We start from the raw sequence: 16,144 nt of genomic DNA, 5'->3' as shown, positions 1-16,144 counted from the left end.
TCTTCTTGTTGTAATGTCCTCTTCTAAGTAGTTTAGTAATGTCTGGGCTGGAGTTTTGTTGCCGATGTGGATGAATTGTGCTGTAGCCAGTAAGCGGGATGGGGTTCTGCTGGAGGTATCGGGGGTGGCATGGTGCCGATGAGGGAACAACGAACAACGCTCATGCGGCCAAGCGCCGTCCTCGTCCTTGTTATCTCCTATCGCGTTCTCCTCTTCAGCACCGTCTTGCACTTTCTTTTTCCTCGCATGCACATGCAGCAACGCGCACGATGTGCATCCTGCTTCTATGCACCGCGCATCCAAAGTAGTGCGTCTCCCCGATTCCACTGTTCTCTGGTGCTACTTCCCCGCAATGTACATCTCCACAGAAACCCCACACTCCACTCACCGTCCCAGAAGCTCGCTGGCTAACCACTCACGCGCACCTCCAATAGTCCGCTAATCGTACTGTCGAACCGCGACGAGTATCTCAATCGCCCAACCGCGCCTGCTTCCTTCTGGCCGTGTCCCGACTCCGACGTCTTCGCGCCGCGCGACCTCGCCCGCGAGGAGCACGGCACCTGGATCGGCATTTCCAAGACCGGACGGCTTGCGATTCTCGTCAATTTCCGGGAAAGCACACGAGATGGTCAGTATTTTTGGGCTCTCAGTTAGAATTCGAATGTTGACGCTCTGCATGGCTGCCAGACAACATCAGCCCAATATCACGCGGCGCGCTGGTGAAGGGGTTCTTGACAGCGCGAGATATCCCAACTGCGACGTGGATTGAGGACGCGATTTTCAATGCAGGACCAAACGGGCTGTTTGCAGTCGGCGGGTTCAGCATGATCTGCGGCACGCTGCGACCGCTCCATAGATCAGCGGCTTCACCAGCAGACACCGCAACTGGTGCAGTCGAAGAGCCTCGGTTAGAGTCCTTTGGTGTGCTTACAAACAGAAGCACGTCTCTAAACGACGGTACCGCATGGCTATTCGGTGACGCTGAGACCCATAATCCCACACTCGACGGCGAGGGGCACGCGACACACAACGACGCCTTGAACGAACTTACTTCTACAGTACGCGCACACACCTACGGTCTGTCAAACTCTCTGTACACCCACCCATGGCCCAAAGTTCACAAAGGCTGCACGCTGCTTTCTGGCGTTGTCGCGCGCGATATCATGGCGGTACGGGAGCGCGCAACAGCAGCACCAAAGACGACTGACACTACTCTGGATGGCGACGATGTACACGCACTCGTGGACGATCTTTTCGCTGTTCTTTCTGTTGACGAACTCCCGCGCGCCGCGGAACCTGCTCAAATGTTCGATGCGCTGCGGCATAGCATCTTCATCCCCGTATTTTCAGCAGTCGAGTCCACTTTTGGTGGTAGCACATCAACTACTTCCCCAACTACAACCACAACTGTAGACGCCGCGACTTCGATCGCAGTACCATACACCTTCGTTAAGGGGAACTACTACGGCACACGGACGCAGACTGTTATCCTCGTCGACAACAATGGACATGTCACATACGCGGAGCATACATTGCATGAGCGCGATGATGGTGGACATGCGGAGGAGATCGTGAAGCCGTCGTGGACAGAGTTTGATATCGAGGGGTGGAACAGCTGATTCTACAGTAGCAGCATTCATGACATCTGCATATTCGGTGCAACGCTACCTCGGATTGGCTTCTTTCGTTTATGTACTGGGTTCCCAATTCAACGTGGCTTGTTTTGTTGCTGTGTGTATCTGAGCTTAATTCCTCATTGCTCTATTGCGGCGGTTTAGGACTGAACTTGTTTCTTCTATGTATGATAGATATATAACCGCACGCTTTTATCAATAGTGGCAACGGACCAAAGCAGTGGGATATACGAAACAAAAATCTGCAGATCTCTCCGTACAGGGCAGCAGCTTTGCACCAACCCACCAGGACAGTCAGTTTCAAATCAGGCTAGACCTAAAAATGAACAAATAACAGCGCGAATTTATTTGTGATCATTCTTCTTAGGGATATGCTGTTTACAGCTATCCATGATCCAAATATGCTTATACTCTATATTACAAGTTCGTTGTTCCAACTCCGCTATGCTGATTCCCATATTCATTCTATAAGACTACAACAAAGACGTGAGAAATGAACAGGGTATCAAAATAAGTTCAGCGTTAACCTCGTTAAATCTCATGCAAAGAATCATTCTCTATGAAGATTAGCAAAAATCTAGTACATATGTACGCGAACTAGAACGCTCGATATTGCAGCTATGATACCAGCAACGCCTCTCGATATAGATAAGAATGAAAGTTTCTAAAAAATCATTAGAAAAATATAAGAGCAGTGTTATCCTGCAACCAAAGCCATTTCAGTCCACGATCCACTACAATTGCTGTTCAGAATATTCCTCTGAAACCGAGGTGGTAAACCAAATCACGGCAACAAAAGATTACGTAAGAGACTGGGATGGTGGTAGTATAACCGAGCTATGACCTCGTATCAGACAGTAATGTCGTGCTCTCATGCTGTCACTTCAGAAATTCTTCGAAGAAGCTGGCGGAGATCAAGCGTTGTTGGCGCATCGGAGCCGGATGTGATTCCTCGCTATTCATGCCATCTTCAAGAACGCTTCCCATGCCACGTCAGTGTTGGTCAAGCAGTAAGAGCACAAGAAGACCAAGGACGGGAGTTTGCTAAAATGGCACGCAGTAAAGGACAAAACCACGTTAATGGATTTTTCGGTACGAGGACTGTTCACTGCACAAATTTGTACTCGACCCGTCCGTCAACAGCGGAGGCAAACCTTCCTCGTCGCAGTCGACTCCATGACAATATATTCGTCATCGCTTAAAGGAGCCTCGTATATGCGCGTCTGCGTGATTCCACATTTGTGCTAGCTGCGAGGGAAAATGGCGAATCCTTGCTGCACCGTCACGCTGTTGCCAAACTTGTAGAGCTCAACCGAAATCTCAAGTATCATAATCACGAAGTCAACAGTCATCCTGTTGTTCCACCTGTTCTAAGACACTGCTTTCCTGGCGCTATCCCATTGGCGTGTACGCAGTACGTAAGTTGCGTGAAGTAGTCAGCGTTGCAAAACCAAGACTCGACTCCGCTTTCTGTCTTAGTTGTGACCACCAAATCGACGTCACCGCGCCTTCCACCCGTCGACAACATGAGTGCGCGAGAGCGGCCACAGTTTCAAAGTCGCGTGGCGAAGCTGAATGAACAAGAGCTCAAAGCCGGAATTAGCGACGCGGCGTCGTGGCACAACGACTACAAAGACACAGCATTCATATGTACGTCCGTGTCTTTGGGTCGCGCTCTATCCAGAGCCATTCTAACTCAACACAGCCATACGCTCGCTGCCTTTCGAGCTTAATGAAGGCGACATTCTTACAATATTTTCCCAATATGGTAACCCAGTCTACATTCATCTAATGCGCGACTCCGAAACTGGTAAATCGCGCGGCTTCGCATTCCTCAAGTACGAAGACCAGCGCTCAACTGTGCTAGCGGTCGACAATCTCGACGGTGCGACGGTTCTCGGTCGCGAACTGCGTGTGGATCACACGTACTACAAAACAAACGGCGCTGATGACGCAGAAATCGAGCAAGCAATGTCCTTCGACGTGCAAGATCCGCGTGCGCGCGAACGCATCGCACGCGCTGCGGACGCGAGTAGGCGCGAGCGCGAGATCGAACGTGAAATGAGGCGTGAGCAGCGCAAGCAGGGAGGGCGCATAGGCCCAGGGAAAGGCGACGCAAGCAGGTTCGTCGCGAGCCGCTACGATGAAGACGGCGTTGGGGCCGCCGCGGCTGCTGCGCGCAGAGAGCTTGAGCACCCAAGGAGGTATGAGCGTGCTCGAGACGACCAGTATCGGCGCAGGTCGCCGTCGGCGCCTACTAACCACGAGCGGAATCGTGACCGCGATCAGCCCCGCTACCGAAATTGAATCGTTGTAACATAGTTGTATCATCTATTAATAAAATGCTTAAGTAATACACGGCCCGCTCGCCACCGGCGTTCAGACCTCTACATACACTTCAGATCCATTATCTAGAGCACGAGCTTGTCCACGCTGGAGTCAGCCTCTAGATCCATCATCTTCGTGCACACCCACGTGCTGGCATACATGTTAGTGCGATCAATGCTCTTGTTCTTCTCACGCACTTGAGCGGGTCTGCACGTGAACCCCTCGCGTTCGTACACGGCGGTATACCACGGCTTCTTTGACGCGGACCGGAACAGCACGCGACCGCCGACCTTAAGCGCGTGGTTGAGCGCGCGAATCTCCCGCGTAGCATCAACGCCGTCCTGGTCGAACCAGTCCATGTGGTCCATCACAATTGCGATTGTAACGGTGTGCTTCCGGATGCGCGCGACAACGTCGACAATCTCGTCGGTGTGCACACGGATTCCGTCAAGAGCTTCCGGCTTCGACAAGCGCGAGTAAGCGTCTCTCTTGAGGTATGGGGGGCAGTTCATCTTCGTATAGAAGCCTTGTAGACAGAGAAGGTAGAAATAGTTGTCCTCCGAGATAAGAGAGCGATCCATCAACGGGTCTAAAGTTTCGGTGATGTAGTTGAGGAAGTTACCGGATGTCGATGAGATCATCTCGGCCTGGTGCATCGGCACGCCGAGGGCCTTCCACAGGAAGAGCGGGTTGCGGAGGACGATGGTGGCAACCCACGGGTTGATGAGAGCCGGTCGGATTTTGCTGGTATAAATCATCTTCTGCTCGGTCAACGACTTGGCCTTGCACAGCTTCTTGATGTCTTCCTCACATCCGGTAGCCCAGAAAATGTACTTGGCGATGCGGATGGCCCAACGCGTAAAGCCGGTGTCGTAGAGTCCGCTCTTACTAGTGAAGACCTTCGTGTTGCGCAGCCAGTATTGGAATGCGTGCGACGACAGCTTGGGAGACAACTTTGTCTCAAGAATCTCATGGAAGTTCTCGTGCTTGCCCTCACCAAACATCTTCCAGATGTCGTCATACGGCAACGTGGCGAACGCCGCGAGCTTCAGCTCAAGAAGGTGGTTCTGGTGCGGGTTCAGGTCCACGCAGTGTATTCTGTGAGGCGGGTTCTGCATAGATGCATACGCGAGAATGTTGTCGCCGGCAGACGTGATCGCAAGCACGGTGTCGCTCGGCTTGAACTTTAGAATGCGGTCGTCCTCCCGAGGATCTTCCCAGGTAAACGCGTAGATATATTGACCAGCAAACTGCTGGTACTTTGACTGACGCTCGTCGTAGAAAATACGCCAGATCTCGGACTGGTAGAAGAATGAAGGCAGCGGGAAGTTACGCTGAAGGTTAACGACGGCAGCTTCATACCCCTTGGAGCGCACACCGGTGTCGTCATCGACCGCATCAAAAGCGGAAACCTCGGGAGAGCTGTTCATGGGAAGAAGGTATGGCGATTCCGTAGCAAGCGCGTTGATCTTGCGGGCAAGCTCCGAGTCGCGCGACTTGACACAGCCAAGCCAGATGTAGTATGGAATCCGGCCAAGCAGGGTGTTGCGTGAGTTGACGCTCTTGATTGTACCGAATTGGTACTCCAGATAGTCGCGACGCGAAGAATCGAGGTAAACACGGTCGAATTCGAACCACAGGCGCCAAAAGGTGCGTGAGAACCAGTTCACATGGCGTAGGAGTTCACCACCGAGGTTAGTACGTCCAGAAAGACTTGCGGTGGACTGCGCGTAGAAATCAACAACAGCGATGATGCCGTTGTTGGAGATAATGGTTTGTAGGCGGTCAATCACAGCGTAGAACCTTGAGTCGACTTTAGTAAGCTATCATCAACTAGTCCAAGCGCGTTACGTACATGGGAATCATGGAGAGGGAATAGGACATCGTGATGAGGTCCGCCGTCTTAATGTCGTCAGGAAGCTTGAACGAGGTCGCGTCGGCGCAGATGACATGAACATTCTCCCATTTGCGGGATGCAAATCGTTCGCGCGCAACATTACACAGCGAAGGAGACAGGTCAACAAGATAGACAGCCTTGAAGCCCTTAATCTTTTTGAACTCGTCCATCTTCTCGATATTCCAGCCGGTGCCGCCGCCAATATCGACCCAGACGGGTGCAGTAGCGCCAGCGGGGAGATGAGCAGCAGCAATCTTGAGCCTAGACATATCGGTCAATACCTACGCGCGACCATGACTTCTGCGCACTGGAGATTTTACTCACATGGTCTCACGACCCTGCAGAAGTTTGGAGCGCGTGATGTCGTAGATGGAGGCTTGGCCTTGATAGAAGCTCTCGAGCGCGGCCTGCTGGTCGCGCGAATCTATAGCGCCGCTGTTGAACGGTTTGAGGAAGCAGTTCCACGCAAAGATGAAGATGGACTTCGTCGACGCGCTCAGACAGAGTATTGCGACGCCCAGCAGGGCGGCGGCGATGACGATTGCGGCGATGGCGTGCATACTGTAGAGAGCAGAGAGGCGCAGTCGATAATAGCTGTTGAAGCAGGATGCAGAGCAGAGATGCGGGTATCGGCTACTCAGAGCATGCAAACAGGACGGGCGAGAAGAAGCAGAACTGCAAATTGAACTGCAAAACAGAACAGGGGCCAGGAGCAGGAAGGGATATAAAGAGCGCAGCGGAGGCCAGGAGACACCAGCTGGACACTGCCGCGTGCGTGCACTGTAGCCACGCGCGCGTGCCTGGCATCCCGCAACAGCGCGCATCGCGGCCGCCCGTCACAGCGAACAACGCGTCCAGCGCGCACGCGGAACAGCGGCGGCGTTCGTGGGCGCGGCGTGCACTCTCGTTCGTGGAGCGCGTTCGTCGAATGAGCGTCGCGCTTGCGCGCACACACCGCCCTCCCCATGTCGCGCTGCCGCCGGCCCAAGGCCCGCCCTCGCGCGCCGCCCCTGGCCCTCAGCTAGGCCAGCCAATGGCAGGGCGTCTCCGCGAGCACGCTGTGCCCAGCGCCCCGTATAAGCTGCCGAGGAAGCACGACGGGATAGCGCAAGCAGCGCCAACGCAGGCTGCTAGCGGCCCTCGTCGTCGACCGCAGCGAACTCCCAATCGAATCTGGGGTAATGTCAGCAACGGGCCTAGTAGAATCACGTGCTTGGCACGTGCGTCGTGCGGCTGGTGCCCTGTTAACACACCATTTGCGGCGTCGAAGCTGAGGTCCACGCGTACCCGCGCGGCCATCGCCAACGTGCTCCCAGTCGATATAGCCTGCCCACGACCTATCGCACCCGCAATGACCGGCGCAGACGCTCCTAAACAACTGCCCGAATCTGCTCCGAGCACACCGCCGCGTGCAGCTGTGCCGCCTCGAGGTGTGCTTCGCAATGCGCCGTCCCTCAAGACGGGCTCGTCCCGGCTGTTCACATCGACAGCTGCGTCCAGAGGCCACAACTCCGCCGCTCCAGTTGCATCAGCCATGAAGACGCAGCCTTCTGTAACTATGGCAGCGGCATTGGCCAGTGCAAAGACCCGGCCGCTGCCGCCGATAACGACCTCTGCCGCAACGGCGACGGCGACGACGAAGCCGAAATCAGGGACGAAAGCCGTCTCCTTTGCTCCCACCCCGGCGCAATCCCGGCCAGCAGCTAGGCCGGCCCCGAAGACCTCTATCGCTACCCAGTCCACTACTACGATCAGCAGAACCTCAGCACCACCTCGGCCCCGGGTTCCATCGCAACAACCTGGCCCTGCGCCGCGAGCCTATTCCTTATCTCCCGCCCGCTCAGCGTCCGTCGGCGCGCATGCCACATACCAGAAGCCGGTGCTCGCGAAGCCGATGCTCTCGAGTGTGGCTCTTTCCGATGCATTGAAGGCAGCTCGAATTGCAGTGTCGGAGGAAGACCTTGAAAAGGCGACCGAGATTGTGCATGAGCACGAGCAAGATGCGGCCGTCGCCATTGCTACCGAGGCTGCGGATATAGCTGTCGACGAGTCACTGGCACGGGGGTTTCCGACGCAGCATGCAAAGGATAAGGAAATCAAAAAACTTGCCGACGAAATCGCCACATTAAGATCTAAGCTCCGCACGACGGAGACCCAGCTAGCCAATGCAAGAGAGCAAGAGCATACAGCTGCAGAAGTGGTGATTGTTAAGCAGGTGAACGTTGAGCTGCAGGCAGACCTCGCCGCACTGCGCGAGCGCATCGATGGCCTTACTGCAGCGTCGGCGACGTTTACAGCCGAGCTGGCGTCTGCAAATGAAGCCGCGGCGCATGCAACTGAGAAGTACGAACGCGAACTGGCGGGCAATACCACTGTCATCCAGAGCCTGCGTGACGAATTGAACACGAAGCACGAGGAGTATCAGAAGCTCGCGGCAGAGTACGAAGCTAAGCTGGCGCTGCCACCGTCAGTCGATTTACAGTCTGAGCTGGATTCACTGAAGTCACAATTCCAGAGTGAGAAGCAGGCACATGCGGATGCACTCATTGAGTATGGCAGCAAACTTGAGGATGCTTCTATCCGTCTCGCGGTTGTGAATGAGCAAAACGAAAAGTCTGCCACACACATCAAGGCACTGGAGCAGCTTGTGCAGGCGCTGCAGCAAGACAACACCAGTTTGCAAAGAAATTATGCCATTCTGCAGGCTGACAAGGAAGCTGCACTGCAAGCCAATGCAGACTTGCATCAACTGATTGGTGATGTAGACAAGAGCCTGGATAAGCTGAGTACACAGGCAGCTGGTGTCAGCGTATGATCCGCCAGCTGCTGCGAACAGCGTGCATTGTTATGGTAAACGGCAGTAGATATTTTTATCTGGCATGTAGTCTTATCTGACAACCAAATTATCAACGTAGCTGCTACGACTAATCAATCAAACACAACCTTTTTACCCATGAATTCGACCTTTTTGTTTGTGTTTTGCTTTGCAATCCACGAAGGATGAAGCGTCTTGTCAGCATTAGCTGTCTGTGTCCGCTCGCCAGCACCACCCTGTGCAGCTTTCGTGCCAAGTGGCACGCCGTTCGCGTTTCCGTCTTGCTTGAGCATTGTCCTGAGCTGCTGACGCTCGAGCTTCTTCTGCTGTTTCACCTGCTCCTTCGCTCGCCGCTCCTGCTCGGACTTCTTCACATGCGCGGCGTTGCGCCCGTACTTCTCTTCCCAGATCTTCTGTCGTGCGCGTTGGCCGCGCCGATTCTTGCGCGGTTTCGCGATGGCGGACTTCTTTTTGTTGGATACCGCGTCGGAAAAGTCGGCTTCTGAGTCGGACGATCCGGGGGAGATGTACCCTGAGCTCAGCGAAGGTAGAATGATCGTCTTTCCGCGTTTACCGTCGAACGGCGCGGATGCAACGCGTTTTGGTGGTGGACTTTCGTCGTCTGGCGCGTCGTCAGACTGGTCATCGTCGAGGGAGTCAGGCTCGAGATCTGAGATTTCGTTGTAGTTGATGGTGTCGTCGAGGGCGCCGATGATGGAGTCAGTGTCAGTGTCGTCGCTTTCGTTGGCGATAAGACTGTCGTATCTGGCGAGGTCGCTGTCACTTGCCTCGTCAACTTCCGCGTTATTGTCCTTGTCCTGCGCTTCTTCTTCTTCTTCTTCTTCTTCTTCTCCTTCTTCTTCTTCTCCTCGTCCCTCCTCTTCTTCATCCTCTTCTGGCTCGTCAATATCTTGCTCCTCATTCTCCTCATCGGTGTTGCTCTCCACATCCGCAGTCAGCCCTGATTTATCGTTTTTCTTCTTCTTCTCATTGTTTGCAACTTTGATCGCGGTCAACACGGCTGCTATGCCGTCGTTCACCACACTCTGGACAAGCTTCTGCTTTAACAGCCTAGCGACCACGTTCTGCTGTGCGTTCTCGTGCTCAGCCCTCGTTTCCATGACGTCGTTCTCACGATCGTCACGTATTTGCGGAGGTGCATCAGGTAGCAGTTCTGAGGCACTGATTTCCGGATGCTTGCGCACCCGTTTCCATAGAAATGCGGTTGCGACAGCGACCGCGTCTAGGTGCTTCAACAACGTAAGTTCCAGCTCGTGTCGTGCAATATTGGCCGCGCTACTCTCATTTTTGCGAGCATCTTTCAACTTGCGAATTAGTTTCTGCGTCTCAATCGGTTTCGCGCGCTTCAGACTTCGTGCGAGTTCGCGAGTAGCATGGAAGAGCTTTTGCTCGACGAGGCGCCGACGCAGCTCGGTCGCGCGGTGCTGTAGCTTTTCGAGCGAATCTACCGGGGATTCCTTCAGTTCACCTTGTTGCTTGTCCAAGCGACGCTTCTGAGCGTCTAGCGCAAGACGCGAACGCACAAGTCGTTGGCGAGATGCTTGCGATGTGGTGGTTGTGCTGCCGCCGCCACGCTCTGCGAGCTTGGACTCAACCATGTCGAGCTCCCACAGCACGTTCTCGCGTTTGCGCTTCTTGTTTCCGGTGCTTATGGCTGCCGCATTCGCTTTCGAAGCTGAAGGTGCCATATTTTGATGTGTAGTTGGTGGAGAGAACTTCGTGATCAACCCCAAGTTCAAGGTCGACGGGTTTTCGGTAAGGTTTAAAGGCACGTGAAGACCAGCGATCACGGCAAGTCTGGACAGGAAATTCACTATCTGTTTCACGAGGTTCCAAGCGAGATTGCTTATTTCTCGAGAATGTCGTAGCCATATGTAGTCTGGATCATATTGCACTGTTCACGAGACTTGCGTGCGGGCATTGTGCTGCTTACTCGCTGAGGTCGTCCCAGATTCATCGCATCCTCGCATCCTGCTCGCGAACACCCGTCTCGCGTCCACGATGGATCCCACTACTAGTCTCCGCATGCACAGAGAAAAGCTGCTGGAACAGTTCAAAGGCAAGCCATATACAGCGTTGCCAACACCGAGTTTCGTACTAGACCTCGACGTCGTAAAGCGCAATTCGGAACGCATGCTGAGCGGCCTCTCCAGGCTTGACGAGAACGTGCGCTTTCGACCGCATGTCAAGACCCACAAGGCGAGTTAAGCCCACGGACAGGTTGCATGTATTAATTTTAACCGCAGTAGAAGACAGACCGGTGAAATAGTGCGCATTCAGCTCGGCAATGGCGCGAAGCACACGGCCGTCGTCGCGTCCACACTACCGGAGATCAGAGGGCTGCTTCCGCTCGTCCATGACGGCGTCGTGACCGACATTCTCTATGGAATACCACCCGCAAAGTCCAAGCTTCCAGAACTTGCAAATATTGCGAGGGAAATGTTCTATCATGGCGCACAGCTCCGGCTGATGCTTGACTCCACTGCGCAGGTCGAGTATATCGCTGCAGTCCCATCCCCGGCGCAAAAGTGGTCAGTGTTTGTGAAAGTCGACGTAGGGGACAACCGCGCAGGCCGCGCCGCCGCATCTTCAGAGCTTGCAGACGTAGTTCGCGCGCTGTTTGCCGCGGATACGGAAAAAGTGGAGTTATACGGCTTTTACGCGCACCGTGGAAGCAGTTATGGCGCAACCGGCGTTGCGGCAGTCATCGAGCATCTGCGAACAGAGCTCGAGGGAGTTACGACCGCCGCGAAGCTCGCGTTTAGCATCTTGTTAAAGTCGTCGTCAGCATTGCGATCCGCGCCGTTCGTGCTTTCCGTCGGCGCAACGCCAACCGCACAGACGTCCGCGCTGGCGTCCGACGAAGTTGCGTCGTTGTTCATGACGGCCCGTAAGGAAGTACAGCACATGCCCACAACATTTGAAATCCACGCAGGAAACTACGCTATTTTGGATATACAGCAAGTCGCCACCGGTCTCGTTGCGCCGAGCGATGTCGCGGGCGCTGTGGTGGCCGAGGTGCTTGCGTACTACGCTGACCGCCAGGAATACCTCGTCGACGCGGGCGTGCTTGCGCTTGCGCGCGAGCCAGGCAGGATTCCGGGGATCGCGACGGTCAAGGGGCAGAAGATCTCTGGCCCTCGGTGGATTATTGGGAGGGTGAGCCAGGAGCACGGGATTTTATCCAAGAGGACAGATGATGTGCCCGGTGTGATCGAGGACAGCGAACCGGAACCGGCAACCACATGGGAGCTTGGTGATAAAGTGCTGTTGCTACCGCAGCATGTGTGCATCACGTCGTCCATGTTTCAATGGTACTTTATCCTGGAAAACGACTTAGTAGTGGACGTGTATATCCCATGGCGAGGATGGTGATCTATTAGGACCCGACATGCAATAATTATAGAAGCTCACTCAATATAAAACCAACCCGTGACAATATGCAAATATGTACAAAAACGCCCTATATACTACACAAACACGCCGCGAAGGTTCCATGAAATCCGCCAGACACACAGCCACGCCAGAAAAGCGACAATGCAGCTCATTCCAGTCACCAGGAACGTCGCCCGATAACACTCCAACCCCAGGCAAAGTCGCGCGTCAGCAGAATGCGCGTCATATATCGCTGCATAGAGGAGCTCGTATACTATGGCGCCGATAGCAGGAAAGACAAACAAAACGCCCCAGTTCGTGCCGAACCGCTCTGCGCCCCACACGAGCGATACCACCGCCGGAGCCAGCGTAAAAACGGCACCATAGCCTGCACCAAGTATAGCGCTGACGACCCAAAACCACCTGCCGTGAGCGATCTGTGCGCCACCGAAGCCGACCATGAAGTGGCCTAATCCTAGAAACGCAGCGAAGAACAGCAACAGCCCCATGCGACTGCGGTGGCGTGCTGCAAGTTGATCAGATGCCACACCCGCCGCGATGCGCATCGTCACAGACGAGAAAGCGATTACGGCAACGTTTGTCGGGGCGGACGGGCCTGGCGTACCGATCGAGCGGATGATGCTGCCCATGTTGTTGAGGAACATCTCGCCCGGACCAGTGGTCGTGAATAGACCAAGGGCAAAAACCCAAGCCGTATAGTCGCTGACAAAGTCGAGCACCATCCGGGTACGTGTGAGAGGGGACGTGATCTCCTCAACCTCTTCTTCGCCGTCTTCGACAAACGCTTCGATGACAGGCTCGTCGCCGTTCAACAGCTGCGCGCTCTCATCAGTGCTCACGCGCTTCGTGTGCACCGCCTTCTTTGGTCGAAGTGCAGACTGCGCTTCGAGCTCAGGTCTATATCCGAGCTGGAATCCCGCCGCAGCCAGCAACGCCACGACTGCGAGAAACACTGCGAAGAATCCAAACAAACGCGACACCGCGACCTCGCCCGACTCCCTGTCTGTAAAAAACCACGCAACTACTTGTGAAAGCCACAGACTGGAAAGTCCATAAGCAGTAATCGGCAGACCGAGTGCGAGACCGCGGTTCGAGGCGAATGTCTTCGCACAGACCGTGATGGAACCGAAGTACATGCACGCGGTACCACAGCCAATGAATAGAAAGGACAGCATCATACACGGAAACGGCAGAGAGGCAGCATACGACCATGCTGCGAGACTATATGCGGATGCGTAGAAGAAGGCAGCGATGAGCGAGAGCACGCCGGAACCAAAAACGTCTGCCGAGATGCCGACGACCCTGTACTGAATGTCAGAATTTAAAGTGCGTAGAACAACTAAAGTGTACATACGGGGTAGTGAGGTACATCCCCGCCTCGCCGAGAATGGAGAGCACGTTCACCTGGACCTGAGTGTAACCGAGATGCGTCTGGAACTGTGGCGCGTACAGTGCGAACAGCATGATAGAGCCCGCGCAAAGACTAGGCAGATGGTTAGAAGTAACTAGAAAACGCGGAAAGTATAACCCACCATGACAGCAGCGCGGAGCCGAATGTGAGTAGTCGCCGCGCATGGCTGTGTGAACGCGAGTCATGCTGTGCAGTGGCGGCGGTGATCTCGGTGGTGATGACCTCTGGCACCATGCCAACCGGGTCCTCGAGCAAGTCCGCGAGCGCGACGTCGGCCTCCGCGGCCGCGACGAGCGATTCGCCGGGCGGGTATTCTGCACCTGCTGGCATTGCTGAGGCGGTGGAGTCGAGGGGAAGCTGGAGCTAGTGGTAGAGATGAGTCTGCGGAGGTTATCGCGATAGCGAATTGCCCCAACCGCCATCACCACAGCAGAATCTGTCATATTTAACCCTTCGTCTCGCTCTCCCACACCGCTGCCCGTGCGAGCTGAACCAGACATAGGCCCTCGCAGCCCGCCGCAGCGTTTCCGGCCGCCGGGCTCGCAGCCACGAGCCTGCCTTCGTTTTTGTCTCTCGAACTCTGCATTCATCATCGCGTTCTCTCCTCACAGCCACAGCTGAATATGCCCGCAATGGCGGCCTCAGACACTCAATGCGCGGCACTACCTGCCACAGCAACTGCACTGGAGCCGACGCACACCCCGAGTGCTTTAGACACGCTTCCTGAGGAGTTACTCGAGACAATTGTTGAGTACCTCGCGCCACCGTTTTCGCCGAGCGCGCCGTCGCCGCGCAAGCGGCATATGTTCTCGCTCGACAAGTCGCGTGTCACCCATAGGTCCGCAAAACCGATCCTTGAGGGTAGGTCAATTATATCATACGTTGCTACTACTTCGACTGCAATTGAGACCGCTCCGTCGCCGTCCGGACAGCAACAGCAACAGCAGCAGCGTGCGCCGACCGACTACGCCGACTTGTGCGCTCTCAGCCGCGTCAACCGTCGCTTCAACGCCATTGTCACGCCGGTATTGTACCAGAACATCACTCTGTGCGTGACATCCCTCTCTACGGTTCACGACAACATGCTTGCTGCCATCAGGGGGTACGTTGGCCATGGTATCCTCGTCATCACCGATGTACGCTAACTCCGCCACAGACCCTCCGGAGCATTCGTTCGCCAGGTTTCCATTCGCGACCCCGACCCAGTTTTGCATCCACGCATTATCACGACGAACTACCGTAACAAACTCATCTTTGACTTTTCGAATTTCCTGGTCAACTTCTTCGCCGCGTTGCAGTCACACAACTTGTTCGTGCACTTCCATTGGAACGTATTCGACACGCTCATAATGCCGCCGCTGTTCATGGACATGTTACCCTCCGGCACGCAAGAGTTCACACTTGATCAGGGTCGCGTGATTCCTATGGGACAGTATCCAAATTTACGCAAATTTGTATACAGGGCACACATGCTATCATACACATCCAAATGTGTGTATGAACGGCGCGTCAGTCGACTCCTGTCCCTAAATTGGGCTAATTTGACATATCTTCAACTGCAGAACGTGAATCTGTCAGTGTGCTTCGAGTTCCGCTTGCGCGATTTGGAGTTGTCATCGCCAAATTTGGTGACAACGTCGAGCTCTGAGCAAGAGACCGAGATTCTGCCGGCCGTGGAAAGCCAGGCCCTGGAAGGTCAAATTAGCAGTACGAGTGAGCTAGGTTCATCATCTGCGCTGAGCTTTGCCAGCTCAAAGTTGGGTTCTGACTCTGGTACTGTACCAACCGTCGTACCTCGCCGAGCTAGCTCACCAGAATCCTCACGCTCACGACAGCCGAAGAGTAATCCCTCATGTGGGCCCGATTGCACGTGTGTGACATGGAGTAATAGCAGCAGCGTGGTACATTCGCAAAATTCTGCGGATCAGCCGCTCATCTTTCCAAATCTCCAGGAAGCCTATTTTACTGACTTCTTCACGTCGTCCTCAGTGGCCACGTTCACCTGTGATTGGCTCGTGCAATTGCTCACAGACCATATGCATAATAAAAAGCTCACTGTGCGGTATGCGAGCCGCGGTATCAGCAAGGACGCCGTGTTCGCGCGGGAGTGGGGTCTTCTAGTGTCGGACGCTGATGTCGCATCCGGCTCGACGCTGACGGATGAGGAAGCGTTTAGGCAAAAGGGATGGGTTAGTGGGACAAAGAGCGGCATATGGCGCAATTGGAATTGGGAATACTCTACGGTTACGGGGTGGTCATTTACGACGTTAGAAAGCCAGCATTAAAGAGTAGAAGTACGTTTTGGGCTAATCTTGCATTTGCGGATCTAATTTTTTTGTTCTTTTGTTTAGCACATGAGGGATCTGATGAGGCATGGTAATAGATAATGGGTATCCTTGTGGTATGTGGAATACGGATATTAATAGGAACTGACACGCGTACGCGAGTTGTCAACAAACCGCCTACAAAATCGCGAAGGCGTGGCGATGCGTTAGCCGCGTGCGGCTCAGGATGCGCGTTGGGACTTTGCGACTCGCAAAATTTGTTTTCCCAGCAACCAGCAGCGGAATACGCGGCTGTGATCCGAGTCCAAGTATCAGTTATCATGCGTGCCGCTGCGCTGGGCCGTGCTTGGAAATGCC

At 54.5% G+C, this 16,144-nt stretch overlaps 8 protein-coding genes across 8 annotated transcripts; 5 read left to right on the top strand and 3 right to left on the bottom strand.

The window, feature by feature from the left end:
* Positions 1-269: 269 nt before the first annotated feature.
* On the top strand, positions 270-1,619 carry V1518DRAFT_438302 (NRDE protein-domain-containing protein; the record flags this gene model as incomplete). Its single annotated transcript, XM_066906353.1, has 3 exons — positions 270-307; positions 435-628; positions 688-1,619. The coding sequence occupies 3 exons, from the start codon at positions 270-272 to the stop codon at positions 1,617-1,619; spliced, it is 1,164 nt and encodes a 387-aa protein (XP_066759247.1).
* Positions 1,620-3,020: 1,401 nt separating this feature from the next.
* On the top strand, positions 3,021-3,984 carry V1518DRAFT_418378 (putative rna binding domain-containing protein). The gene is made up of 2 exons (XM_066904529.1): positions 3,021-3,284; positions 3,340-3,984. The coding sequence occupies exons 1-2, from the start codon at positions 3,161-3,163 to the stop codon at positions 3,939-3,941; spliced, it is 726 nt and encodes a 241-aa protein (XP_066759246.1). The 5' UTR covers positions 3,021-3,160; the 3' UTR covers positions 3,942-3,984.
* Positions 3,985-4,045: 61 nt separating this feature from the next.
* V1518DRAFT_374686 (uncharacterized protein) lies at positions 4,046-6,419 on the bottom strand (the record flags this gene model as incomplete). The annotated part of the gene is made up of 3 exons (XM_066901470.1): positions 4,046-5,765; positions 5,818-6,120; positions 6,184-6,419. 3 exons carry the CDS (start codon positions 6,417-6,419, stop codon positions 4,046-4,048), a joined length of 2,259 nt encoding a protein of 752 aa, XP_066759245.1.
* Positions 6,420-7,146: 727 nt separating this feature from the next.
* Positions 7,147-8,815, top strand: V1518DRAFT_418374 (uncharacterized protein). The gene has a single exon (XM_066904528.1). It carries the CDS (start codon positions 7,211-7,213, stop codon positions 8,672-8,674), a length of 1,464 nt encoding a protein of 487 aa, XP_066759244.1. The 5' UTR covers positions 7,147-7,210; the 3' UTR covers positions 8,675-8,815.
* Positions 8,632-10,813, bottom strand: V1518DRAFT_418373 (Bud-site selection protein). The gene has a single exon (XM_066904527.1). The coding sequence runs from the start codon at positions 10,381-10,383 to the stop codon at positions 8,788-8,790; it is 1,596 nt and encodes a 531-aa protein (XP_066759243.1). The 5' UTR covers positions 10,384-10,813; the 3' UTR covers positions 8,632-8,787.
* V1518DRAFT_418370 (putative serine dehydratase domain-containing protein) lies at positions 10,586-12,142 on the top strand. The gene is made up of 2 exons (XM_066904526.1): positions 10,586-10,894; positions 10,952-12,142. The coding sequence occupies exons 1-2, from the start codon at positions 10,697-10,699 to the stop codon at positions 12,068-12,070; spliced, it is 1,317 nt and encodes a 438-aa protein (XP_066759242.1). The 5' UTR covers positions 10,586-10,696; the 3' UTR covers positions 12,071-12,142.
* V1518DRAFT_394922 (major facilitator superfamily domain-containing protein) lies at positions 12,057-14,078 on the bottom strand. The gene is made up of 3 exons (XM_066901803.1): positions 13,624-14,078; positions 13,446-13,574; positions 12,057-13,393 (listed from the first exon to the last, which is right to left on the bottom strand). Exons 1-3 carry the CDS (start codon positions 13,830-13,832, stop codon positions 12,166-12,168), a joined length of 1,566 nt encoding a protein of 521 aa, XP_066759241.1. The 5' UTR covers positions 13,833-14,078; the 3' UTR covers positions 12,057-12,165.
* Positions 13,941-15,971, top strand: V1518DRAFT_418367 (uncharacterized protein). Its single transcript, XM_066904525.1, has 3 exons — positions 13,941-14,604; positions 14,659-15,796; positions 15,854-15,971. Exons 1-2 carry the CDS (start codon positions 14,126-14,128, stop codon positions 15,785-15,787), a joined length of 1,608 nt encoding a protein of 535 aa, XP_066759240.1. The 5' UTR covers positions 13,941-14,125; the 3' UTR covers positions 15,788-15,796; positions 15,854-15,971.
* The last annotated feature ends 173 nt before the right edge of the window (positions 15,972-16,144 follow it).

The sequence above is a fragment of the Limtongia smithiae genome (genome assembly GCF_038497785.1).
Source record: "Limtongia smithiae strain NRRL Y-17922 unplaced genomic scaffold V1518scaffold_7, whole genome shotgun sequence".
In the NCBI taxonomy this organism is placed as follows: domain Eukaryota; kingdom Fungi; phylum Ascomycota; class Lipomycetes; order Lipomycetales; family Lipomycetaceae; genus Limtongia; species Limtongia smithiae.
The sequence above is the reverse complement of the archived record's forward strand: the minus strand, read 5'-3'. Positions and strand labels throughout refer to the sequence as shown.